This window comes from Myripristis murdjan, chromosome 9, assembly GCF_902150065.1.
Source record: "Myripristis murdjan chromosome 9, fMyrMur1.1, whole genome shotgun sequence".
In the NCBI taxonomy this organism is placed as follows: domain Eukaryota; kingdom Metazoa; phylum Chordata; class Actinopteri; order Holocentriformes; family Holocentridae; genus Myripristis; species Myripristis murdjan.
This window is the reverse complement of record NC_043988.1, coordinates 29,289,980-29,317,874: the sequence shown is the minus strand read 5'-3', so window position 1 is coordinate 29,317,874 and position 27,895 is coordinate 29,289,980. Positions and strand designations below refer to the sequence as shown.

Genomic DNA, 27,895 nt, shown 5'->3' with positions numbered 1-27,895 from the left:
TGTGCTTCGTCGGACTGTTTATAGTGAAGGACGTGTGCTTATTTTGTTTTGGTGCCGTGTATGTCATCCACTAGTGACTGTATTTTGCTTAATTCCCACTGTAACATGTTTTTCTAGCACCCTGCAGCCATGGCAGCGAGGTTTGTCGACGATGCTTGAGGAAAATGGCAGACGACGAACTTGCGGCGTTCAGGGAGCGTTGGAAACAAGAGCTAGATTGCAAGACAGACAAGCGGCAACTTGTCCACTCCTCAGGTAGTTTTCCCGGCCGGAGAGACTCGCAGAATCGGTATTTTGAGGACATCCGTCACGGTACAGGACAGGACAGCGGTCCCTCCAAATCAGAGGCGAGAAGCTGCACTGATGAGAAGGGATGTGATGGGGGGAGACAGGAGGCAGGGGAGTCAAAGTTTGAGCCACAGTATGTGTCCATCGCCAGTAGTTTGCTGGATGGAAGGACTAGTCCCCTGCTGGACAGGATTGAGGAGGAGAGGACAAGAAGAAAGAGGCGATATGAAAACATGACCAATGCCTGCAGCTCGGCCCTGCAGCAGCAGCAGCAGCTTCAGAAAAGGGCCAATAAAGGACAGAGGCTGCTGGATCAACTCATTGACGACCTGGTATGAGGATGAGGATGATGATGATTATGATGGTGGTAGTGGTGATATATGACGGCTGAAAATAAACTCAACCATTCATCTTTGTTTTGCAGAATGAGGTCAATGACATTCCCTTTTTTGATATCGATTTGCCATACGAGTTGGCTCTGAAGATATTTCAGCATCTTGGCTGCACTGACCTGGGGCGGTGTGCTCAGGTAAGTCGCTACCAGTGTGGGGATAAAGCTGCGCCGTGCAACATTTTTATGGAAAAATACAGCAATGAGGAGTTTCCCAACTTCTTTTTATGCTCTAAGCCCCCAAGTCAACTTTCATAAAGCCTCAGAACCCAATTTGAAGACATTTTGCCCCAGGGAGCCTGATGTGAAAAGACATTTTGGGATGTGTGAGGCATTAAATTGCTCAGATGTCACACAGATTGAAAATGTTGAGGTTAAAGCAGTCACAAATACATTTTTTTGTATCATGATTATTTGTAGTGAATTAAATAGTAGTGAGATTAAACTATTTGCCATTTTGCTGAGGAGCCCCCAGAAGCCCCTCAATGACCCCTGAGGGTCCCCAGACCCCACTTTTAACACCACCAGCCTAAATCACAAAGTGAAGCCACAGAAAAGACAAGAGTGCCATTTTGAGAAGGATTAAGTTTTAAGTTTATTTGCCGGAAAGAAATTGTGGTGTTGGCTATGGACACACAGTGGAAAATCTTTTCCACACGAAGGAAGCAAGAAATTGAACCCGTCTGCTAAACATCAGCAGCAGATACACAGTTCAGAGAAATCTGGGCTCATCAACTTGAAAGCTTTTGCCTCTCATGTCCCTTTTTTGGGTGTCAAGCATCATAAACCATTTGAACTGATAACGATGAGCGTGCGCTGTGTGCAGGTTACTGACATCACATCACATGATTTCTGGGTATTTTTTGGGTTCAGAGTCTTCAAGAAGTTAATCTGACTGGCATTTGGGGCCATCAGTTTGCAAATATACTGAGGGCAAGTTTAAAGGAGTATTTCACCCAACAACAATATATATTTTGTATTATTTACTCGTTCCAAGATACCTTGAATGTCCAATGTACATCAAGTCAAGAGAACAGCAGTTGTAAATGCTGTAGTCTTTTTTGTTAGAATGGAGTTCATCTGCATCTTTTAGGAATGTCAGCAAAAAATAAATGAAAACTTTAATTTGTGCAGTGTCACCCAAGTGTTGCGCTTCATTCCCCATTTCAATATGTACCAAGCCAACGTGCTTTTGCCAAAACACTGTAAAATAAAGTATTTCTGGAAAATACCTCATGCCTGAGCAGCTATATGTGACTGGCCTGCATATTGACAGAACTGAAGAACTATGGGTTTTTCATCGGCCTGGAGTCTTACTCACTCAATGACTATATTGACGTTTTAGTCACTGCACTGAGGCATGCAATTAAAACTTCTTTTTTTTTTGTGAATTTCAAGGCAACTTGGGCTGAACAAATGATATAAAGTATAGTGTTTGGGTGAGGTATTCCTGTAATTTATGTTGAACTTCTTGATGTGGACCAAATCTATGTGCTGTACACTACCGCAGCCACTTTAGAGTCCATTTGGCATCCAGCACTGCTTGTTAAGCACAAATGAATTGAGTGACGCAAGTTGGTAATGTATGCTGACTCATTCCACAATTACTCTATCTGGCAATCTCCTCCCAGGTGAGCAAGGCATGGAAAATCCTCGCAGAGGACGGGGTCCTTTGGTTCAACATATGCAAGAGGGAGGGGTATCACCAAGACGCCAGCGTGTCTGACTCCCCCTGCTGGAAGAGCACGCTGCGAGACTGCAGGAACTCCGACCAAACCGTGCGCTCCAACTGGAAGGTGAGCTGGATCAGCTCCACTGAGGTGACAGAGATGTATGGAGAGGCGTTCATGCCACACTGAGATGCAGTAATTAAGGCAGCACAATAAGGAATTCAGTTCACTCGGCTGTACTGCATTCACTGTGTGATCCTTCCATGTGGACAAAACCAAATGCTGATCACATCATTGCATTTCCCCAAGAGCCGCAGTAGTTTTTATTGCATTTCAGTCCAAACAAAGCAACAGTCGAGCCAAAATGGGATGTAGTCACCGTCCAGTCACAGTCCTGTACTGTACTGGGGGCGTGGCTGAGGTTTTATATTTTGTTAATATATGGCTGTTTTGGCAAGGCAGTTTTTGAGCCAGTTGGCCATTCACAATATATAGATATCACCTTCCATCTCTGCATAAAGGCATGCTATCACTACATGTATTCATGCAGCAGGGCATACAGTGGGCTGTGGAACAACTTACCAAAGTGAGAAATGAACTAATATGCAAGTATCCGGCGATCAGTTCATTTCTAGTATCAGTTTGGGTAAAAGAAATAATAATGAAAAAAAAAAAAAAAAAAAAAAAAAACATGACCAAAAGTGACCGCTTTGCAATTTTGGAAGGCAGCCTCCACTGTAGCCAGGAGACAAAGATGTTTTGTGTCCCGGTTGTCGGCTGCACTGTAATATTAGTGTGACAGGGAGTAAACTGTGTTAGAATGGTGGAAGTGCAGATCAGCTCTGTCTCTGTGACCGACAGTCAAACAACATTTTAAGCTGAACAATATTTTCTGCCTAGAATCGTGTGGGATCCATCAGCCAGCTGCAGTTTGAGCTGGGGAAAGTGCTGTGCGATGTCAGCTCCTGTGACAGCTTTGTCTTGGCTGGGTAAGTTTATAAGAACTGGCATCTCATATATGTGACCATGACTTGTGATTTCAGTTGCTCCTGTGCTCCAAATTCATGTGCACCATTTTCTTTGCCAATAGTTTATCTCCAAGAAGGTTCAAGTACACCTTTTGCTACTTTTTATGCACATAATGCAATAGGGATTTCAGCTATACGAAGTTCATGAGAGCTTTTACATGTGATCTTTACCATGAAAAATTCTCAGAAGCAGCATCAGTTGCTTGTTTGGAATAAAAATAAGACGCCCTTTGTAGTTTTGTGCAGTGTTTCTCATGCAGTGATAGCCACAGTGGCTGAGAGGAGAAAAAAACACAGAGCACCGCCGACAGAAACTCAAACTTCATCAATGCAAAATTTCAGAACAAAAGTGTCAGAGTGCTGCCAACCCTGCTTGATTAACAGGTGATTTCTGGGAAGTGCGGTGGCAAAACACCACCGACCGTTCGCCACCGAGATCGGTTTTAGAAATCAGTGCACAGAACACAAGAAATGCATCGCTGTGTTGTTCATTCTTAACAAGCTGAATCATAAATGCTGATTTAAAAAAAAAAAAAAAAAAAGATAACTATTACTTAACGGTGGGAGGTTTGCTAAGAATAACTCTAACCCTTTTCAGTGCCTCTCTGCTTGGCGTTTTCGATATTTACACACATTCTCATCCCATTGTAACCACTTTGTAATAGTGCCGGCCGCTGTGCAGCTTTACTGGAGTGGTTGAGGGTTAAGTGCCTTGCTTAAGGGCTCCGGTTGACGAGGGAGGATTATGTGATTTCTGCGTTAAATGAGTCAAGCCTGAAACAACTGGGACGCGACACTGATAGATTGTGAGGGCCCACAGGAGTCTGACAGACTGCCCAGAAGGGGTGTGCAGGGTATCATGGGAGTGCTGTGATTAGATTCCCTTTGGTCCTGCGGAGTCTCATCGGAGACAGCGCTCTGTTTGTGGCTTTTCAGGTTAGCAGATGTAGGTTATTTCATGCGAGTAAGTTTCGAAAGGAGATGAAGCACTTTGCATCATGTGAACATATTCGAGCATGAATCATTTTTCTAGATTCCTTTGCTTACATACCATAGCAGAAACACAACATCAATCAGTTTCGCCAGTCTTGTTGCTTCAGGCTTAATTCAGCTTTGTGATAGTGCTTAAGTTTGTTTGACAAACAAAGAATCAGTCGCAGTTAGACGTAATCAAGACTGATTAAAGTGCAACTACAGAATCTGATTAGGGAACAGGTGCAATGAGACTTGGCACACTGGAGATCACTCCTTGAACTTTGCAACAAGAGAGTTTTGTCTCATTAACCCAACAAGTCTAATGAATCGCACACTCATGTAGGCCAAGTCCTGTGAGGCACCATGCTTGCGGTAATCTGTGCAAAGTTAGCTGTAAACAGAAGTTTTGTTGAATTACTTGGACGAGATTCAGCATCAGCATCCTGTTGCTTGCTGGCATTGAGGTGATGACCAATTAAGTGAGAGTGTGTATTCCCTTTGTTAACTTCCTGACAAGCCCTGTGATCTCAAATGCACGCAGACACACACACACACACACACACACACACACACACGCACGCACACATGTACACACTCTGTCTCACTCTGTTGCTCTCTCACACACTCACACATGCTCACACTGCGAAGCGGATGCTTGCTCAGACATGATGGTATCTGTGGAGGTGGTGAAGCTGGAAGCGACATTCTTGTCTCCCGCAGTGAGAGCTCATTGACTTGGGTAAAGAGCAAGGGAAGGGAAGGGAGGGGGTGAAAACAGTGGCCTGTTGAGTGTGATGGAAGAAAGAGGAGGCTGCTGCTTTATTGCACTAGTTCCTTGTGGATGGGAGTCAGAGTCAGTGTTGAGTTATCAAGAGGGAAGAGCACGGGGTGTGGTGAAGCAGAGTCATACGTGAGAAGAGCGGAGGGTCACATTGAGGCTGTTTTAGAGCAAGATGCTGGATAAAAGCAGCACCTCAAGCAAACAAAGGATGAAGACACACAGGACACACAAAGCAGGAAGAGGGCACTGTTGTTCCAGTGCAAATGGAGCTAAAACTCTCACAGTGGAAGAAGTTTGTTTGTGTGTTTCAAAATTATAGGACACAATGAACACAAGACACATGAATTACATGTGCAGTGAGGTAAAGGCAGACATTCAACTTCATTGAGGACAAATGACAACAAAAAATTCAAACGGCAGATTGCCGGAACGAAACTGATCGCAGTCACTTTTCATTTTCATAATGGCAAAATTAAATTAGATGAAGCACAACTACGGACCCGTCGTGTTCCAGTCATCCACTGATTGATAAAAGCATGAAAGGCTGAAGGTGAAAAATCATGTCCACATTTATGCTCTTCAGTGAGGCTGAAGGGTAAAACCTTTCATCCAAGAAGCAACAATCCTCTCTGCAACAGAAAGCAGCAGGTTTCATGGGGAAATGTGACCTTAATTGGTCCCATTTGCTGTTATACAGGCTTCCCACGGGTAATGAGGCAAGTAATTCTGGCACTTTGAGAGGTTTATTTCAGGCCGGGAAAGTCAGGGAACTAAATAATTCTGGGGATGAGTCACGGAATATCATGGAAAGTTTTTTTTTTAGCTTTAGTTTATGAAATCAGTAACTAGTCATTCACCAGATGTACTATTTATTTTGGACCAAGGCAACACCTCTAATTTGATACTGACAGTGATATTTAAAAATGCAACACGTAGCACCTTTAAGGACAAAGTGGAAAATCTCTGGCAGTCAAGCTCCCAGTTCTTCAGAGGAATTTTTCATCAGGTCCCATGCTGCCAGTCAAGAGCATGGACACGCGTTTAACCTCAAAGGCAGCCAGCAACACTCGGTCTTTAGGTGAGGCATCACATGTGCACTGATCACCTAATCATTTACACAGCATTTAAATTTACATTTGCTTGACAGGCATATCTGCTTAATTATTTACTCATGCTCGTGATTTATTCAGGCTGAGAGCTGCATAATTGAGTGCAGCAGTAGAATAAGTTTCAAGAAAACCAAGGATAAAATGTGAAAAAGTCAGAGTCATGGTGCACTGATAATATCCTTGTGACCCGAGAATGATAGTGTACTAGAAAATGTGCTAGGGAAAAAAAATCAGTGCCAGGGAGAGAGGAAGAAGGGTTTTAGTTTTGATGAGAGGAAGTCAAAACAAGTAAAAGGGGATGTGATCCAGCGGTCACAGCGTAACATCAGATACTTGTTGGAGACACAAGTTGTAAGACAGGCAGCCACCCTGCTGTTACATTTGGCAGCCTTTTATTTTTCCGAACCTCAGTATCTCAAATGAGCACCAGATTGTTCAGTTGAGCTTGACACATTTCTGTGTGTCTCAGGTACACGTCGGGGGACGTGAGGCTGTGGGACACGCTGCACTGGGACTCGACAGCCTCCTACCTGAAAGCCAACAGCCTGTCAGCCAACTCCGAGCCCAGGCCGTATGTCAGCCACGTCCAGGTCAACAGCACGCTGGCTGCTGCTGCTTATGAGGATGGTGAGTACAGAGGAGAATAAGTTAATAGCATTTTATGTGTGCAGCTCTTCTCAAGTTGAGACAGACAGCATGGAAACTGTAGCTCTATACAGGTGTGTGTGTTTGCAGTCATGTGGGAGTAAATAAAAGACCATTAACTATCGGCTATTCATGCATTATTTTAATATAAAGCCTAATATAAATACCTTGTATCATTTTGATATTACTTACAATGATACTTTTATAGGATTGACCAATATGTTTTTTAAGACTGATACAGATTGTGATATCAAAAAATCTAATTAAAAAATTGCAGCTTCCAGTAGCTGATATTTGTACCGATATTCAGTATCTTAAAAAATAACCAAGAAAATTATAACTGGAGAAAATGTCTATTTAATTAAATGTTTGAATAAAGAAAGTGAACCAAGAGAATACTGCAAATGTAAAAAAAAAAAAAGGAAAAAATAAGTGGGAGAGTAATACTGTCAAGCAATGTTACATATCATTAAACAGCATACAAATAAATTCATCCATTAAAGTAATTTTAAAATAAACATCAAAACAATTTAATAATAATAATAATCAATATGATAAAAGAGCTAGAAGATAAATTCTTCCAGACATGGACACAGCCTGTATCCACTGTTGGTATAGAGCAGTGATTTAGCCTAAAACAGACTGACTGTGTGTTCACACCGAGTAGGAATGAGTACGTTATTTGAGTAAATGGCAGTTCACTTGTGAACAACTGACTCACTAGTTTGCTGTCTTGGATGCAGGCTGCGTTGACCTGTGGAGCACTGAGACAGGTGGAGAGCCCATCCACCACTACCAGAGTGCAGGCAGGATCCAGGCCCTGGCCCTCAGCCCCGACAGCCCCACTTTGGCCTCCGCTGCCGGGCCAGATGTTCGGCTAGACCAGCCCGACGACCGCGGCTACTGGAGGACGCTGTGCCAGGCCCAGCTCCCAAAAGCTGTGAGTCAAATCTGTCGCTGTTTTGTTCTGATGTGACTAATTTTTTTGTTCTGTTTTATAGGCTGTACATCTAACATTTTCTTCTTTCATGTGATTTTCATTCTAAAAAAACACATTTTCATAGGGTGCCTTCAGAAAGTATTCAACCTCTGTGACTTTTTCCAAATTTTGTAGTGTTCATAAATTGAATGCAGAACAGATTAAAGCCCTGAAACTCAAATTACTGCCCAAGCTGCTCCTTCAGAGTGTTGATTCAGGGGGTTGGATACTTGGATACCCACTCTCATCTGCCTTCCCTGTCTCTCTCTACTAACACTATTGAATAAAGCAGAAATTAAAAAATATATATATACAATTTTTACAAAAATGCTCTCACCATGTCATAATGGTTTTCCACATGCAGACTGTTGGCACAAGATTTAAACAAATACTACACCTTAAAACTACACACAGAGCAGAGGTTCCAAAAAGGGTTGTCATTTCTGTGAAAATGTAGTTGATCGCCATTATCCAATTCTTGAATCTCCATTTGTATGTTGAGTATGACCCAAATGAAATGTATAATTTTTGGGGAAATAAAAAAAAAAAAAAAAATGCTTAAACCACTTGTGGAAGATACACCTGTGCCTGACTGGCCTGCATGTTGCCTGCAAATTAAAAACCCACATCGGGCTTGTTCATTGGCCCAAAGTCCTGCTCGCTCCGTGGCTGCACCGATGTGTCAGTGTTTGTTTTGATGGACATTCAGGACAACTAAAGGTGAGAAAATAATTCAAAATGTAATGTTTTTGGGCGATGTATTCCCTTCAAATTCAGGCTGTCATCAGAAAATGTGAAAAAAAAGTTCAGATGGAATTGCTTTCTGATGGTTCACTAATGTTGTTGTCACTATTTTGTATGTCATTGACTGCTGGCCTTTAAAATAAAATCTACTGCTGAGCACCATCCGCCAGCCCAGGGGACGGAGGCTCAGCTGCTGCTGGAGGAAAACAGAGTGCTGTTTGTGTTGCAGGTAGACAGCGTGGTGCTGGTGCCAGGTAGGGGGCAGCAGTGCCCACTGGCCGCCGTGGCAGCAGGGGAGGCCGTCTACCTGCTGGACCCGCGGGCGGAGGAGCCACGGACCCTCCACTCTGTGTACGGCCACCCCGTCACCTGCCTGGATGCCTCCGACTCCCACGCTGCACTGGGGGTGAAGAGCAGCGGCTGGGCCATGCACGACGGAGGCAACAAGGTGCGTTCAGGGTCGCCGCTTTGGCTCCATGAAATCAGAATTTACCTGCCACTCAAAGGGGAGTTACATTTTCTATTACCTATATCGACCTCTATTGGTGACTAGGAGGTACTGCACTGAACACATCTGCTCAAAGTAGATCTCCCACCCCTCCCATGCCCTACATTTTAAAAAACTATGAGTATGCTAGCTAATTAAAACAGAGAGCCAGCAAAATCGGGGATAAAATTGATTCAGGATATTAAAATCTGCCATGCGAAAGTCTCAAGAAACCAATTTTAATATCATGCTTCGCTATTGGATGCTGTTAGTTCTTATGAAAATTAGCAGCAGCTAGGACACAATATAAATTGTCCAGATAAAATAAACTAATAGATACCTTGATCTAAAAAATAGTAGGTTATTACAATGCAAAACACTGCTACATTGCAAATATTGCTTTGTCTTTTATTCTTTGGGCTTAAGAAATATCTTTATTAGCCTTCCTTAGATGTCTTGTAACTCTGGCAGCTCTTTCGCCGATTTTAGGAGTTGAAAATGTGAGCATCTTAAAGTGCCGGGGGAGTTTTGAGTGGCGTTGTGGCATTGCTACACCTCTTTTATCCGTTCAGCTAAGCTGTAATTAAAGCTGGAAGGGGATATATTTTTCCAAGGACAAAAGTGATAGATTGTTATTTCTTGGTTTCGACTGCCAATTTGAACGTTATGGCACAAGATGCTGCCACCCCTGCTTGTGCTCTGTTGACCATTATCCAGTCCATCATGAACATTGTAGTATTTATAGTGAATAATGATGCAGTCTTTGTGTGTTAATGGAATTGATGGAGCAGTGTCAAGGCCTCTTTTGTGCTCTTGGGAAGCGACGTTCAGGTGGGGAAGGCAAATGGCACCGCCGCTAAACCCTAAATTTGGATGGCAGGATGTTAGTGGCCACTCAACCTTGGATGTTGACACACTAGATGGCACCGGCTTGGAACTCGGCAAGCTGAACTGTAGCCGGTATTGTAACCAAATTGCTACCTGAACCGTACTAATTGCAGTGAAAGGCTTCTGTAGATTTAGCGAGGTCACTTGCGCTCTGAACAGGTGCACAGGCTGAAAATATGGGAAACTGTACCCGATGAATACGGTCTGCACTTAAGAGGGAGGATGCATGTTCTTTTTTTTTTTTTTTTTTAAAGAGTTTAATATTCATTCAGGGGAGAGCAGGGGAGACAGAGGTTTTGGCACCAGGCCATTATCAGTGTAATCATTGGCTTTGAGCCGAAAAGCCTGTCTTCTCCGCTCTCTCTAAATGGATTAAACTCTTTTGGAGAAAACATGCCGCCTGCCTTTTGAGAGCTGAGCAGACTTTTCATTTTGGTCAAATGAAGAGTCTGGTTTGGGCTGTGTGGACCTGAAGATCTCAAATAAAGATTCATGTTTAATGCGTTTTTTAACCGCGGGGCTGCAGATGATATGTTGTTACGATGGGCCCCAGTGCACGCTAGTTACTAGTTATGAAGCACACACACACTCACACACACACACACCATTACATGTGCACATATTTTACCAACAGTGTGTTGGATTTTACAGTTGATTGAGTTACGTTTGCTATTTTACTGGGAAAGTAGAGAGGTCAAAGAGAAAGCTATCAGAAGCATGGACAGCGCCCGGATGCGGTAACAGCGAGGTCAGCTAATCAACTACAGATGGAATGTTCACATAATTATAACTGTTATTGGGAAGGTATGTAGGTGATAAACAAACAAACAAACATCAGCAGGAGAGTTGCTAGATAACTAGCCTGTAAACTAGTGTAAGTATGTAGTCTATAGCAACGTTAAGTTTATTTTGGACATCGATAAACTTTCTCCAGTCGTTGCTGACGGTGTAAACTTTCAAAGAAGTAACAATCAAAAGCTGCACTGTGTCATGACTGCAATTCATTGATCCTCTATGGCTCACATGTCATGTCATGGTGTAAATCTCTGGTACAGTATTTTTCGAGTACAGTAATGAAGTAATTTGTTCAAGGTTGCTTGCAAGTAATGGAATAATTGGCAAAGGGAAAACGGACCTTCAATCAGACCATGTGACCAGAGAGAGAGAGAAAACATGTTCTGTGTGTTTTTTTGTTTTTTTTTTTATATAATTTTTGGGTATTGCTGCTTTATTTGATAGTTAGAGTAAAGAGAGTTAGGAAAGATGGCTTGCAGAAAATAACCCAGGCTTGGATTCGAACCCAGGACGCTGCAGTCAGGACTCAGCCTTAACAAGCGGTATGTGCGCTGTGTTTTTTTAGTGAACTTTTGACACTTAGAATCTACAATGCTATTTGCTAGCTTATCATAATAATTTATAGGCTGGCTGTCCACCAGGTATCAGCCATAATTTACCCAACTTGCTGCCAAGAAAGCCTACCATAATGTGTAGGGCTGTAGTCTGTTAGTCGACTGGTCGATTTATTGGTCGATAAGTTCTTGGTCGACCAAAATCTGATTGGTCGATTATTTGCCGTGTTAATTTTATCAGGAGTACAGCATTAAGTGCTGTACTCCTGATACAGCCCCCCCCCCCCCCCCCCCACACCCCCCCACACCCCCCCCCCCCCGATTAGTCGACTTTTGGTCGAAATTTCAGGACTTTAGTCGACTGAGATTTTCTTTGGTTGACTACAGCCCTAATAATGTGAGTATAACTTATCTTGAAATGTATATCTAACAACAGCCTCACGTTACGATTATTTCAGCCAAAAAGCCGAAAGAATCTAATTTTGTATCTTAATCTCAATCATAATCTAATTTGCTTCATTCTTCTCCTTTTCTTTTCTCGCATGTCTTTTCTTACTGCCATTTTTATGTTTGAAAAGCACGACTGCTCGCTCGGCTTGCAGATGTGCTAAGCTTGTCTGTCCCGATGTTCAGATTTTGCACCAGAACTGGCTATATGGCGCTGTCTCATCACATGATCAAATAGAGACTTGACATCAGACAACATACATATTACCTAGGAATCATCATTGCTTTGTCTAATAACAGATGATTATGATGGAGATCGGTTTGCCTTTTCAAGGAAATACATGGCAAATGGCACCATTTTTTAAATTTAACACAAGTTCACAAGGGCCCGCTCACAAGGGCCTGCTCTCTGCCCAGCACATTGTTAGAGGGCCCGTCCTCTCTACCCCACGGGCCCCGGCACAACTGCACTACCTGCATTGTCTGTATTTGCAGCATTGAATCAGTGTGAATATAAACTGAGTCTGTTAACAGTGTGCACTTTAACTCAAGTGTTCCCTCTTGTATTTGCCCCCCTTAGAAATGAATATAAGACGCTTGTAGGGGATAGCAGGAGTAACCAGCTTAAATAGCAGCAAGCCCTCCTGGGCTCTTCTCCTAATTACCACAGCGTTTAAGTGTACTTTGCTCAACTGTTGTTCCCCAAGCTGCTTCTGTTTGCTTCCAATAATACTGTGTTTCTAAGGACCCTGTGCACCTAATTGAGGCTTATACCTTTACTTAGAAAGTACAAATACCCACGAGACAAACTATTCAGCTGGGATCAGGGAGCAATGCGGGATCAATTATCTAGCAGTTATCATGCTTTTCGGTTCAAGCGTACATTTTGTCAAGAGAGCTGCTTTTGGGCCACATCAGCGGGGAGAATTAATGCAACAAAATGCTCCTTGAACTTTTGGTTGTATCCAAAGAATTGTTTAGAGGAATTGTTATTCAATTCAAGGAACAGATGCGGGCTACCTAAGTGACTCGGCCAAGTGGCTTAGGAGTGGCCACTAGAGCAGGCTGTGTCTCTGCGCGGCGCTCTGTGATCGACGGGTCTTTGGCACTGCTGCTCCGCTGACATCACCCCTTTTGGAAAAGCCCGGCTGATAGACCGCTGCAGCACTGTCACTGAGTGGGATGGTAGCGCTAAAGCACCACATAGTGGACCAGGCAGAGAGTAGCAGTGAGGGTTGTAAATATGTTCCTAACAGCCTGTTCTGAGGAAACAGTCGCACAATGCAATACAGCAATCAACAAAAATAATGCATTGTCATTGTGAGTCCATGCAGCTACAAGGCAAATTGACAAAATGATATATGTTCATGCCAAATTTCCCTCGTAGCAAGCTCTTATTCATTTAATCTAACATGACAAGGAGGATGTTTTTCTTTCTTATTTCTTTTTTTTTTTTTTTTTCTTGGTCATCTATTTCATTATGTACACTCATGTTACCAACTGGCTTTTGAACGGCACGAATCCAGACTTTTGTAACATTTTCTAATGCTGTGGTTGTTCGTTCTTTTCTTCTTCATTTGCTTTAGTTGATTTTAATGTATGCCATGCCTTTTTGGCCATGGAGGATTATTCTCAGTGTGCCTACCCAGGTTAAATAAAGCATACATAAAATTGTTAGTAGTTTCTGAAACGGGCTCTCTCAGCAACTCTTAGTGAAATGTAGTATATTAGCAGCACAGTAATAAAATACAGAAGTCAAGCAAGAAAACAGTGAAGAAACAGAAAGTGGAGAAAAAGCAAATTTGCACATATGAGATGACAAAATAAAGCATCAGGTTCATAAAAAGCACCTTTTTAATAAGATATTAAACAGATTTGATGTTTGCACAAAGATGCCCAAAGTTTAGAATAAAAAGCAGCAGCAGTATTGAGGTTTAATATATCCTCCTCCTGCTGCATGTTAAGTTAGTCCCACTCCATCTCCAGAAGCACCGACAGTCCTGCTAACTTTCTTGTCTCCATTGTGAGCATATTCCAAACTTCCACCTAAATTATGCCAATTCACGATTAGCGTACTTCTTTTACTAATTAAATTATATGAAAAGTTTTAATTAGCCTAACATGTCTGTCACTCTTGTCGCGCTCCTAACAACTATCTCATACTGTGAAGAGGAAGAAGCATAAATTGGCAGCAAACTCAAGTGCTGCCAAAGTTTTTTTTTTCCTTAATGCGGTTTTACTAAGAAAACATATGCTTAATTAAAAGCTGTCGAAATGTGTCGCGGTGGCATCCAAGGATGATATCTCTCACTTTTCTCTCACCGAGGAGTGAATCATCACTATTGTGTCTCAACTTAGATGAACTCCAAATTGCCATATTTTCATAAACTTGACTCTGGCTCGGATTATAGGGGAGCTTTGATGCTAAATTGGTGCAAGTCTCACCAACTAAATGCCTCAAGTCTAAAGTAAAACCATAATTGTGGGCGTGGCTGATGAAATAGGTTTATTTTGATGATATGGCTCACCTCTTGGCATGTGTTGTCGTTCAGCCTGTGGCTTTGTGCTCTGGCTTCTTTGTTGGTGTCATTGTGTGTGTGTGTGTGTATGGTTGAGTGCATGTATGTGTGTGTGTTTGTGTGTTGGGGGGGGCTCAGCATTATGTCAGAAAGAGTCTTAGAGAGCACTTGTGTATTGATCCAAATCGTTCTGTGCTGTGACTGTGTGTCTGATGGCCCTGCATTTTCATTTGAGAATGCAGAACTGTGTGTGTATGTGTGTGTGTGTGTGTGTGTGTGTGTGTCCATTTACCAACAGATTCCAGATCCCGTTCCCTCCTGGTGGGATTTCGGCGCCTTTTCAGTGTGAGGATGTGTGCTCATGTATGCGTATTTCAGTCAGACAGTCTATATCTGTGTCTGTCTGGTGTGTGTTTGTGTGTGTGTGTGTGTGTGTATGTGTCTGTGTCCATTTACCACTAGACTCCAAATCCCTGTTCCCTCCTGGTAGGATTTGTGTGCCTTTTCTATGAGGATGTGTGTTCGTGTATGCATATTTCAGTTAGTTAGACAGTCTATATGTGTGTGTGTGTGTGTGCGCGTGTGTGTGGTCAGAACCAGCCTCCAGGTCCTCATTACTACTCGTCTCCTCCTTGCCAGTGGACCTGGGGCACCCAGGCACCCACCCAGCTCGCGGCTGGGCATTCAGCACAAGCTGGCATCTCGGCTGGCAAACTGTCCGTCCACTGCCGTCCATCTCACACACGCTGAACTGCAAGAAGAAAACATGTCATCCTCTCTCTCCCTCACGCTCAGTAGAGTGGATGCATACATGGGAAGCCGGATAAAGGGTTGGATGTATGTATGGATGCTTAACAGATGTGTGGTTGGATGGACGGAGGGTTAACAGATGGTAGGATGGATACATGGTCGCTTTGTTGGCTGGATGGATGGACGGTTAAAGGGGCAATAATGAGATGTGATTGCCATGATTCACAAAATGACCATAATAGATCTGCAGGGAATTGACGGGATTCTTGATCCACATCGATGACTCATGTTTTTTACTCTAACAGGTGCTGAGATTTCTGGCTTTTAAAACTCATATTCCAGCCTGCACCTTGAGCAAAAATACCCGGCGTCGTGGAAATTCAAGACACTCCTGCCTTGTTGCATTTTCAACGAGTCTCTCTTGTGAAAATGTGACTTAATCGTGTGAGTTACAGGTCATCGAAATTCATGTGGGTGGGAGGCAACGGGGCCTGCGCCAGAATCCTGACTAGGTTGCCGCAGCTCCTACGGGACTCAAAAAGCAGTCGACAGAAGTTGTATATTTCTCAGGAGGTTTCTCGGGAAATTCAAACCACTTGAGGATCTTAATGTGTATCTACCAACAAGTAGCTTGGTCATTTTTTTTTCTACCTGAGGTGCTGAAATGAGCGCATGAATTAAAGGTGCACTACGTTAAACTACCAGGGTTTGTGAGGACATTTTAGGCTCAACTTGCAAAAACATGGAACAAGCATGTAATTCAACCACAACAACAACAACAAAAAAAATTCATTATCTTCTTCTTCAGTAACAAAATCCTTGTGATGAACAGCCCAAAAATATCAAGTGCACTGTATAAAAAAAGAGAAAATAAAGTATTGAAAAAAGGGGATGATTTACCCTGCAGCATGGGGTGGAAATATCAAATAAGATCAGATCGGGAAATTGCTATTTTTCTGTATCTGGCATTCAAGCAAAATACTAAAATGTTTTTTCCTGCTTAGGCCCATAGCACAGTTTAACCAATCTAGATAATTTAAGTGTGATTTGGTGAGGTTTCCAGTCTGCTGCAGTCTCCTGGCACTCAAATACAACAGGGCTACAGAGGGATTCATTTGTGGAGCTGAATCTGGCAAAAAGTTGCACGTGATAAAAACATGAAAAACACACGATAAACGGTAACTTTTTCCAGCTGAAGAACACTGGAAAACTGAATCTATCCGTCCCGAATTTGCGCTCCTTCTGGTGCAGAAACACTTTGCAAAGAAACTCTTTGCCCCCTGTGAATTATGTCTGATATTAATGTCAATGTTTTTGGAAAGAGCTGCCACTATTGAGTCTTTCACTGCTATGTCTTGATGGTTTGTGCTCCACTGTATTGGTGTGAGGGGACACATCACTGGAAACACTGGAAACCTCACCAAATCACACACAAACTAACTGGATGGCGAGATTGCGCTCAGACTAAGTGAGAAAACCTACATATATATATTGCATTTTGGGTGAACCATTCGTTTTATCTGTATTTTTCCATGAACCATTCAGGAAGCATATAACATAAAGCAAACTAAACTTTTTGCTCCACAGGTGTGATAGTGATCAGACGCGTCGCCTTTCTTTTGTCATATTTGTTTGGCAGGCAGTGGCAAGCTGGCACGAAACTAACCTGCGCAAAGGCTTCGCTGAAATGGGCATCAGCAATTTTGTAATTTTTCATCTCGTTCAAAAGGAAAGTGAGTAATAACGTTAGCATCCGAGGGCGACGTCTAAATTGGCGCTCCCTTTGTATGAAAATCTCACAGAGGCTCCAGCGAGTGCATTAGCCTAACGACGTCTCTGCAGCCACGCTCATGATTGTTCCTCCACATAACATACTGCTGCACTCTGCACAATGCCCCGAATATTATCACAAAATAGCTCCTCTGCCTTCCTCAATGACATGTTTTCATTATAGTGGCCGAGTCGGGCAGCTGTTTAGTAAAAATATCTTCCCGAGACTGTAATGATTCATCGTGAACAGCAGGCAGGACCTCATTTCTGTGCGCGTCCCCCCTCCCCCTGTCCTCCCCCTCCACTTTCTCAGCTCGTCCCCTGTCCAAATCCTATCAAGCTGTCATTTCAAAGTCCAGTGTGATTTTGGCTTTGCCCCGGGGCGGTGCACAATTAAGGCTCTGCTTGGCCCAAATAGGGGACACACAAAAACTGCTGGCACCTTCTCAAGGCTTACATCATGCCTCTCCCTCTCTCTCTCCTTCAACCTTCTTCTTTTGTCTCTGTCTTTCTCTCTTGCTTCAATTCTCTCTCTTTCCTCCTCTCTCTCTCTCTCTCTCTCTCTCTCTCTCTCTTTCTCTGTGTGTTTCATCCCTCTACTTCTCTCTCTCCCCTCGGTTTAATTTCTTTATCGTTTTAATTATTCAAAGACAGTTTTGCCTGGCGGTTATCTCGTTTGTTCTGTCTCATTTGGACGAGAAAACACCAGCCGCTAATTGACCAATTACGCCAGCTCCAGATGACATCATTGTAACTTGTTTAAAGAAAGTTTGCTGCAGCTACGGAGCCAGAGGCAACAGTGTGCATCTCTCTCTGTAATTGAAGTGTGCCCTTAGGTTGATTGTTTTTTTCCCCCCAGCTTTAACACTAATGTGCTGCTGCGCTCTTAATTAACTGGCAAGGCATCACAGCAGTACACACTTAGCTGTTTCTCTTCTGTACAGTTTAGCTATGTAATGTAAATGTTGCCTGGTGGGACACATTTGCTGCTGATGGACACTGTTGCGGCAATTAAATCAGTGACCTTTTGACTGTCTCGGTTTCACCACACAGTTACATATTCATCATTTCAAACAGAACATATTTTATAACACCGTAGTAATAATTAGGGTTGGACGATAAGTCAATATTACAGTCTATCATCTTTCATTATCATCATATTGTCATAATACGGTGATTTCGGGATATCGTGATACACAGTTCTGCTGTCTAAAGTGATGCCAACAAGCAATTTTTTTTGGAAATCTGACAAAATTAGATATGAAACTGACTAAGGAATAACAAATTTAGTGTTTTTTTTTTTTTTTGACAGCACACCTAATATCATCATTTTGTTTAAGTGGATGAATATTAATTTGATTGTTTAACATGGATTTAGCTTATGAGTCATATTGCAATGTAAAGTGATATTGGAACAGTCTTGAAGCTCATCATGATATTGATTTCATTTTAGTTTGTTAATACATAGATTTACCTTTCTGGTGTTCATGATGGTTTGACCCCACCCATCTCATACAGTTAATTTTAGATATCATAAAGAATGTGTCCAAATGTGAAATCCTCAAACATTACTGGTGAGATTTTTGACAAAAGTTGGAGGGATGATGCATTTTGGCACAGAGCTGGTGTTTGAAAAATGACTCCGATCAGCCTGACGGCTTTTATAATGAAAACTCCTACACTTCATGTCGAATTTCCCCGAAACTTGTTACCAACACACAGCCGTCCTTACAAATAACTCTGATTGGCCTGATGAGAGCGCTGTAATTAAAGGTTCAAATTTTGACTCGAACATAATGTATCAGGCACAGCGGGGCCAAATTTGACAAACCTTTGGGGGATGAGGCGTTGTGCTCTGGCACTGAGAAAAAGAGCACCGATTGGCCTGATTGGGATGCTATAATTAAAAGTCAAAATTTGAAGCTTTGAAAGGCCACAAGTGCTGCACCGCTGGTCCAATTTTGATGAAACTTGAAGGGAGGTTGTGTTTTGTTAATAACTGGCCCGAGAGGTGCCTGCACCATTCGTAGGGGACATGTTGTACCTCTTTATTCACGTTTAAACAATCCCATGTCTGCTCGCCTCTGATTGTTGTTATTCATAGTATTGTATGGATTACAATGAGCCAGACAGGAGTCACTGGCCTTCGGGGCAAAGCACCTGTTGGCAAGACAGCAGCTGTTGAGAGTAGCTTCAGGTCACTTGGCAAAAATTTATGAGCTGATGCCACAATGAAGCAACACGCAGGGTTTTTTGACCCATGTGTTGAAGGCATATGGTTTATCCAGGTAATCAAGGCTCCATGCAGCTCTCCTGGCCTTTAATGCACCGTGGAAAGCTCGTCTCCCAGATGTGCTTTTAGCACAAAAGATGGTGGGACTCCCAGAGGAGCTCAGATGAATGGATATGAGAGGAGGGAGGGTGATGGGATCCATCCACCAGCTTAGGCTTTTAGCTTAGCGCCCATTTATCTATGCACACACACACAAACACACACATTTCTAAGCAGCACACGGGAAAGAGGAAAAATTCAGCTACTTTTGGAAGCAAATAGATGTTTTAACATTTGAATTTTGGAATGTGTTTTGCAGTGGTGCGAAGAGCTACTCAGGCAAAAGCACTGTTACTTTACTGATAATTTACTTACGTAAAAGTAGAAGTTCTACTGTAAAAATCTACTGCAGTAAAAGTAAAAAGTCGCTAATTTGCAATGTACTGGGAGTAAAAGTGACTGAGTTACTTTTTTTAAAACAGTAACTGTGTTAGGTGTGATCTTTTCCATGCAGTTAGAAAAGCATGACAATACAAGGTTCAAACTAAGTTCTTTTTAAAGGTGCATTACACAAAATTGACAAGGGTTGATTGAAGTGTAGATTCAACTGACAAATGTGTAGTAAGCACAGATTATGATGGTTGAGTCCACATGGTTCTCTTCATCAGGCCAACTCACCGATATTATTCCACTTTTTCCACAGTTATTCAACATTTTTGCCAGCTGAATTTAAAAGGTCCTCGCTCTCATCGACCATCTGCAGTTTTTCGTCGTGCAGCTTTTATTATGAAATGTGAAAATGACAAAAAGTAGAACCAGCAAAGTAGCAGCAGGTTCCTCTTCTCATCTATGCTGACTGAGCTTTTATTGTGAAGCGTTCCACAATCTGTCAGTGATCATTTGTTCTCTGTAATGGATCTGATTTAAAATGTAGTGAAGTACAATACTCAAATAAAAATGTGCTATGTAATGTATAAAAGAAAAAAAAGTACCAACTTAAAAAAAAAAAATACTCAGAATTACACAAAAAGCCACTCAATCACAGTAACATGAGTAAATGTAATTAGTTACTTCCACTTCTAGTGTTTTTGTAGAAAGCCTTCATCCACACATAACCATACAAGACACTATTCTGAATGAGCTGCATCGTTTTCAAAGTTATTTTATGATGTTTTGGCCCTCACGGTGCCCTTGATGCCATGTACACAGGCACTCCTAGAGACGGTTAAACTCGAGGTGTTTCCCAGGAGAACATCATGCACATCCACCCTGAACTTTAGATGAGCTTCTCCATATATTTATTCCATGGCAAGCAGACCAATGACCAACTTTCTCTCGTCTCTTTTTATTTTCAGCATTATCTCCCTCTCTGTCTCTAACACCCACTGCGGCCGTTCACAAAAGAAAGCATCCTATCTGATCGTGGCCGTAGCCATAACAAACAGACAATGGGTCTTAAATACTTTTCCAAAATGTGCACTTCAGTCAAAATGGCCACTTTAATGGACTTAGACTGAACATAAAACAGGTTGTAAAACAAAAGGTCTGTCTTGGAGACAACAGTTAAGCATTAAAGGGAGCGTCTACGGAAATTCATGATGGCATGAATTATTCAGTAGTTCCAGCACTGTTGATCCACAAAGTGTGTGTGCCGGCCTAAAGCCTTGTAAAAACTAATCTCCAGCCAGTATTGAATGACATATGAATGACAAATATTGCAGAATCTAAACACTGAAGCGGGGTAGAGATATGCATTTTTCCATGTTTTTCTAAAACCCAACTGGCAGAGCATGTACTACATATCACACATTTACCGCTACGGCCCAGGTTTGATTCCATCCTGAGCCCTTCTCTGTGTGTCGACCCCTCCCTCTCTCCCCTGCCTCTCTACTGTCATTATCGAATGAAGCAGAAATGCCAAAAAAAAAAAAAAAAAAAAAAAAAAAGCAGAGCAGCGTGAAAACCAGTAGACCCGAAGGCACGTCTCAACGACTTGTAAGAGGAAGATTGAATAGACGCAGGCACAGAATCAGGCAGCGATCGGGACACGTTATATTTGCATTTTAGTCATTTAGCTGATTCTCATTATTTGATTGACTTATAATAAGGACAATAGTGCAATGAGCAACAAGTCATCAGTCCCCCAGTAATATAGACAACTGATAAGGAGTGCAAGGGTCAGAGCCTGCAACAGATCTGTGATGTAGGATGATCAAGTAAGAGAGATGTGATAGGAAAACAAATAAAGGCAAGAACAAGCAAGTAATAAAAACAAAAATGCAACTTTAAAAAAAATAGGCAAAAAACCAACAAGGACAATAAGGAAAGAAATGGAGAGCATGTTGTTGCTACTTCAAGATAAGAATATAACAGAGTGAGGCACGGGAGGAAAATATGTGAGAATTGGATAAGAACCAGTGGGGAGAGACGTTATGACATTATGAGGTCAGGTAGTTTCTTGGTGCATACCAATCCCTCTAATGTCACAGTCTTAAAAAGTTCTCTCCTTGCACTCCAATGGTATCAAACTTTTTGGCTCTTCTGTAGCTCTAAAAACCAGTTTCTTTGGATTTTCCATTCGCCAAGGGGCCAGTTCCAGTTCCAGTCCATTTTTTTTTTTGGTCCCTGCTTGACATGTTGGGACTTACAGGAACCAACCAGGCCAATATGTTTAAATTAATGTTGAAGGAGAAATATTTTGTTGTTAGTTGTTGAGCATTTGAAGAAGCCAAATGGAGACAAACACAAAGCTCTCATTGTGATTTTATCAAAGGATGAAATTAAACATGAGCTTCAGGGAATGAAAAGAAATGAGAAGGAGATATTTCTGCATTTGAGGGAATTGGGCTATGAGCATGACCCTGATGAGACGAGGGTTAAAATAATGTTGCATACACTTTAAAAACACATAAACCTGCTCTGTCTGTTGCCTTTTGCCCTGAAGTCGACTGAAACAAGCGAAAACTAGAACTGGATCTAATGCCAGTTCCTGTTTGCTCCCATTTTGGCTTGTTCTTGTTGTATGTCTTGCAGTGGAAATGGCCCTTAGAGCAAGTCATGGTGGAAAATATTTCAGCGTGGACACAAAAGAGCAGGAAGTGACACCATGACACCATGTGGTCAGGTGGTTTCTTGGCTGACAGCAGCCTCGGTCCTCTAAGATCCTCTCAGTTGTACAAAGTTCCAGTCTTATACGTTCATAGTTCGTCTAAAATTCATATCGTGGATGTGCATGTCTGTCTTCGCATTTCAGATCCAAGTGTACTGCCTAGAGACGAGCCAGTTGGCGGTTGGTGTTGGCAACTCGGCGGGGGATTTCACTTGCATCAACCTGAGAGACAGCCCACCCCACCTGCTGGTGTGTGGCAACAAAGACAGGAGGTAAGACACACTTAAACCCACACACACAAATTGCAGAATACATAGAGATCATGCAGGAACAAATGCTGACACACATACACTTGGATAAGCACAGCGGCAGCTGAACACACACAGACAAACTCACCAATTTAAACATCCCACAGTCGTGCCAGTGGCTCCGTCGGTCGAAATCGAGCCAGGAGCTTTAGCCGACTACAAGCCTGTTAAACAGTCTTCCCTCAGTCACACCTGATAAAGGAGGCTGGACGGCTGAGGGTATTTGCAGGTGTTTAGAAAGTTTGTGGGAAGACAAGACGCCGTTCACGTCCTGATGTCTCTTTCCTTCTGGCTCGCCTTGAAAAACAAAGCCTGATGAAAAGACGAGGCAGAGGCATTGGAGAGCTTTGGACTGAGATGTTGGATGCGTTGTTTTGCCTCAATAAAGATGTTGCCTGTGTGTGTGTGTGTGTGTGTGTGTGTGTTAGTGTGTGCAAGAGCGTGTTTCTTCTCCATCACCTTGGGGTATTTGCCTGGGATACTACAGGTGTGGCAGGCTGGCAGCCTTCATCCCATCCACTGATCAAGTGTATAAACACATGCAAATACATGCACACACAGGAACACACTCGCGACAACCATAACCTGGCTCTCAAGATGAGGAAAGACACATAAAAGAGCCATTCTCATCTATTCTCCTCTTGTTAGCCGACACTGGCTGTCAGGGAAAGAAAAATCCCTGGCGCTTCTCGTCCAAAGCTACGCCTGCTGCTTCTCTTCAGGGCCGAATCCATCAGGCCATTAAGCAGTTGGCTCAAAGCAAAAGGGAGACCATGCCATATTGTTTAAGTTCAGTTTTTTTTTTTTGTAGAAGTAGTTATTCACCCCATGTAATGCAGACAATAATGACAAGCTTTGTTAAGTGGGGCTCCAAAAGAGAATGGATGTCTGGTAATGTGTGTGTGTTATAAATAATTCAGCTGCAGCCTTTGAATGAAGAGTTCATCTGGTAGTCCTTCTATACAGAGACTCTTTATCATATTCTTGTCTGCTTTACTTTTTTGCTCTTTGATAGAGAAGTAGTTTCGCTTGGAGAGGTACACACACACACACACACACGAACACACACCACCTTGGCTCTAGCACTTTGGCCCCAGCTGATGCGCTGTGCAGTCGAGGACAAATGGAAATGAGTTCGACTGAGGGACAGTCGGCGATCCTGGCCCTCCGACAGTGTGGCTTAAGGCCAGGCCCTAATGCATCTCTTCTTCCCCTCCAAATGAGTTTTGTCCCTCTGTTTTCTGCAAAATCCAGGGAGCAAATGAGGGGTCCTGATAAGGGCCGACTGGAAGAATGCCACATCTGTGCAAACAGGAAAGACTGGGAAGAGAGAGAGGGCGGGGAAGCGAATGAGAGACAAAAGAACTTCTGAGAGCCACTCTTGCCTGCATGCGGGGCCGCGACACTTCAGTCTCCAGACTTTTCTGACGTCTTGGGTTGTCTCTCAAATCACAGAACTAGTTCAGTAGACAGTGAACTGCCAAAGGAGTCTGCCATTTTCCTGGTGTACCAATGCCAAATTTATTCTAATTCACTTGAAAGTAAGCTCCCTATAAAATTCGGATGATGTACTGTAAAAACATCTAAACTCACTCTGCCCATTTACCGGAAATAACCACCATAAAAATCTTTTCCTGAATAGAAATAGAGAGCGACACTTAGTCAGCCACACCACCAGATTCATCAGTGTTGCAGTGTTCACCGGAGTAACCTAACCTGTGCACAAATCTCATTTCACCTCATATTGATTCACTAGATACTGACCCAGAATGCAGTTTGAGACACATCCTTGAATTTGTGTCCGTTTCTAAAAATATTCAAAGATAACTTTTAAGTGTTTATCTACCTGGTCAACCTCTGTTGTTTTCTCTGGGACTAAAGGAGAAGTTGGATCTACTTTCTGGGACAGGGTGCTGTAAATATTGGGGCGTAGACAATTTCACCCATGCACTGTTATCACTTCTTTTGCGGTGCTGCACCGTGGACAGTGTTGTCCAACATGGCAGTGCTGATTAGACTGAGCTATTAACGAGCCTGAGCTTTCATTACAAATAATTTGAGACGTATACAGCTGTTAAAATAATTAAAAAGTAAGATTTAGATGGTCGCAAAGCATCTTTATTATTATGACAATAAAAAATAGTTCATGTCAAAGATGCACAGCCAATGTCACGCATCACACATATCTATCATGAAACTGTAAGAAAACCCTTTAATTAAAAGCTGTTAGGCAAATCGTAGGCCTTTGAGGGTGCAAACACAAGACCGCTTCTGGATGAAGGCTGGCTGTTCCTTACAGTCATACATCTCAAAAAATAAACAGCGTGAAACAGAACATTAGGTCAACTCAAAAACAGGTGAAAATAGAAATATATGAGCGGCTCATCTCAGAATGTGGGTGGGAAAAAAGGACACATCAGCACGCGCACGCATAAAAAGTTCAAAAGTGCAAAATTGCTCTGTGTGTATACACCTACATCAGGCTGCATATGTGTGCGCATCATGTTAGTACGTGCCATTTACTGACTGCAGACATTTTCATTCATTATTTTGTATTTTATGAATGCGCATATAGGCTACAGCATAAGTTGTTTTGAACTTTATTAGGATGCAGGGCTTGTCTCAAGGTGATGTGATCCGCCCTGCCTGGCCATTTGTTTAGATGGTTAAAGATGCATGAAGAGCTTTGAGCAGGAGACAGGCCCATCATTTCCCCAGGCTATGAAAGCATGTATTCTTTATGGAGTAAGGAACTATGAAAGTCAGACAAATTTAAGCACCAATTCTTTATTAAGAAAAAAAAAAAAAAAAACATTTGGTGCAGTAAAGGGAAGCTGTCGATAGGGGGGAGTGCTGTTGCACCCCCTCGCTCCCTTTCTTCCAACATCTCTGGGCACTACACACACTTTCAGAGAGAGAGATGACACCTACAGTGTGTATAGTTTGTGCAAACTTGTATGCATTGATTAGTAGGCCTGGCTACCGGCAAGAACGTAATGATACAATATCTATAACAATACAAGCATCATGACACATTGCAGCACTTTACACAATTGACTCAGTACATTTAAAATGAGGTTAAAATACAACCTACTGCACAATACCTGGGTAGACAAATAAAATAGCCAGCATGCATGATAAATCTGGTGACAGATGGGATCAGAACTATTAATTCCAATTCCAATTTATTTAAAACAGAAATATAATACACTTACTAAAAACAGTGCACTGAAACGTAGATGTTATAACATTGTATGAAAAGGAAGTGAATACTGCAAAATAATGATGAATAACAAGAAGAACATATTGATCCAAGGGGCTAGGGAATCAATATTGATACAGCATTGGGGGAAATAAATGCTTATATTGATATAGTTGGATGTTGAAGGGTAGAATATAGAGCTCCTGTAGAATATAGGACTCAGGAAACAATAAGTGTTATTTTTGTCTTTGTTCAGTTTTGTTCTGGTCTCTGCCTTGACATGATCTCGACATGTTTTAGACAAAAAGGCAGCCTTGACTCTAAATACAGAGCAGAAAATCTGAAACAAAGCACCCTAGTCTGATCATTGTGCTCTGCTGCGAAACTCTGAATAAATTAAGATAAGAGAACGAGCCGGTAATTTCATATGCACATAAAAAAAAAAAAAATTTTTAAATGTCTTAATGCTCTATTCTAGAGGCATCCACTAGAAAGTTGTGGGAAACTGGAAAGTTTAAAATTTAAGTGGATTCAAGGTTTACCATAGCCTGTGGTCAGACCATTTCTGATGAGCAAGTCATGGGTTTGCATCAAAGAACATCCTCAGCGTGTATCTCGTCATGTGTCCTCAGCGTTTGTAGCTGCCGGCGACTAACTCTTCGTGATTCATTCCAGCCTCTCTCACACTTTTCTTATTAGGCAGTGGTCCTCCTGATTAATTAAGAGGAGTCTGGCCACTGACAGCTCACTGAAGACAGAGCCGGCTCCAACATTAGATTTATGGCTCTCCCCGGTCTGCCAGTAATGTTTAATCCGCGCTGTTAAAACGTGTGCTCCCATCACGTAATGCCACTCAACAGGCAAAGCTAACAGTAGACAACAAGTCCATGGTGCCCATTTAGCCATTCAAGTCTGATTCTTTTAAATTTTCTGGAAGCCGAAATGAAATCTGTCTGAGGCCCCACGCTGAATTTGATTATGGTAATGAACTCTTGGAAGAAGGTGAGTGTGGATGGAGTCATGTCCTGGATGCTTTGAGTTGCAATAAAGCCAAAATCACAACAGATGGAGCTGAGGTCCCTTGGGCTCCTGCCGCTCATGAGACCCACCAAGCGAGAAGCCTGGTTTTGTTGGCTTTTTTTTTTTTTTTTTTTTCTTTTTTTCAATCATTTCCATGTTTTATACGGGTAGTGTGTCATGTTGATCCCTTGGCACTACTACTACTATAACTACTTATCATCTAAAAGCTACATTTACAAAGTGCTCAGTAGAAGAAAGCATCAAAAACACACAAACAGCGACAAGAATGGCGTTCCAAAGTAAGAAGTGGTAAAAAATAGTTGATTAAAAGCACTGCTTCTGTAAAGTTTTATAGAAAGCATAGAAAACAAGATTAAGGAGTGAGCTACATCAAAAGAAATACGTGATCTCAAGCTGATGAAACTGCATTTTAAGAAATAATTTCAGAGCGGAGACCGAATTTGGAGTCTCCCGGGTTATCACGGAGAGCTAAATGTGCCTTTAATGTAATTAACAACATCTTGAACTCAAGTGTATGGTTAAAATTGAGGAGTACAGGGAGTCGCAGTAGTCTGAACAAGATGAGATGAAAGCAAGGGCAACATCTGTAGAATATGAATACAACTTCAGTCATAATATTGAAGACAGCAGGATGGCAGTACTCTCTTTTTGTTTCATTAAAAGTCACCGTCTAAAATACTTAACATTCACATGTAAAATTATATTTTGATATCATGTTTACACTGACGCCATGTTTAGTTGGTAAGTAAGGAACTTATACTGATAAACAGAATCATCATGATCAAATGATATGATTAAGAAAGTGATTTACACACAGAACCAGCATTGCACTGTTATGGTTTTACTGGTTCTGTATCATTTTCTTGTTTGTTAGTCAATGGGTTGCACATATGCACTTCACATATTGCCACTTTTCTCATCAGGTGATATCATCTATTTTGGGTTTTATTAAGTCAAATAGATAATAATGCACATATAAAAAACGTACTGTTATATGTAAAATGTTGAAAAGGTGAATTTTTTTCACGACACACTTCCGCTCGTCTTGACAGGTTTTTCTGCACACATGGACCCGTGTTGATTTTCCCATTTATTTTCTTACTTTATTACTGTATTACTGAGGTGCTGAATGCCAGCTGAATC

The 27,895-nt window shown here is 42.1% G+C and overlaps 1 protein-coding gene across 1 annotated transcript in view; it reads left to right on the top strand.

Moving 5' to 3' along the window:
* The first annotated feature begins 1 nt into the window (after window position 1).
* fbxw8 (F-box and WD repeat domain containing 8) overlaps window positions 2-27,895 on the top strand; it is a 32,528-nt gene continuing 4,634 nt past the window's right edge. Inside the window, exons 1-8 of the mRNA XM_030060780.1 lie at window positions 2-620; window positions 713-817; window positions 2,311-2,475; window positions 3,250-3,338; window positions 6,712-6,869; window positions 7,631-7,827; window positions 8,840-9,058; window positions 22,346-22,473. Coding sequence (XP_029916640.1) covers window positions 165-620; window positions 713-817; window positions 2,311-2,475; window positions 3,250-3,338; window positions 6,712-6,869; window positions 7,631-7,827; window positions 8,840-9,058; window positions 22,346-22,473 — 1,517 coding nt within the window. The 5' untranslated portion in view covers window positions 2-164. The remainder of the gene's footprint in view (window positions 621-712; window positions 818-2,310; window positions 2,476-3,249; window positions 3,339-6,711; window positions 6,870-7,630; window positions 7,828-8,839; window positions 9,059-22,345; window positions 22,474-27,895) is intronic.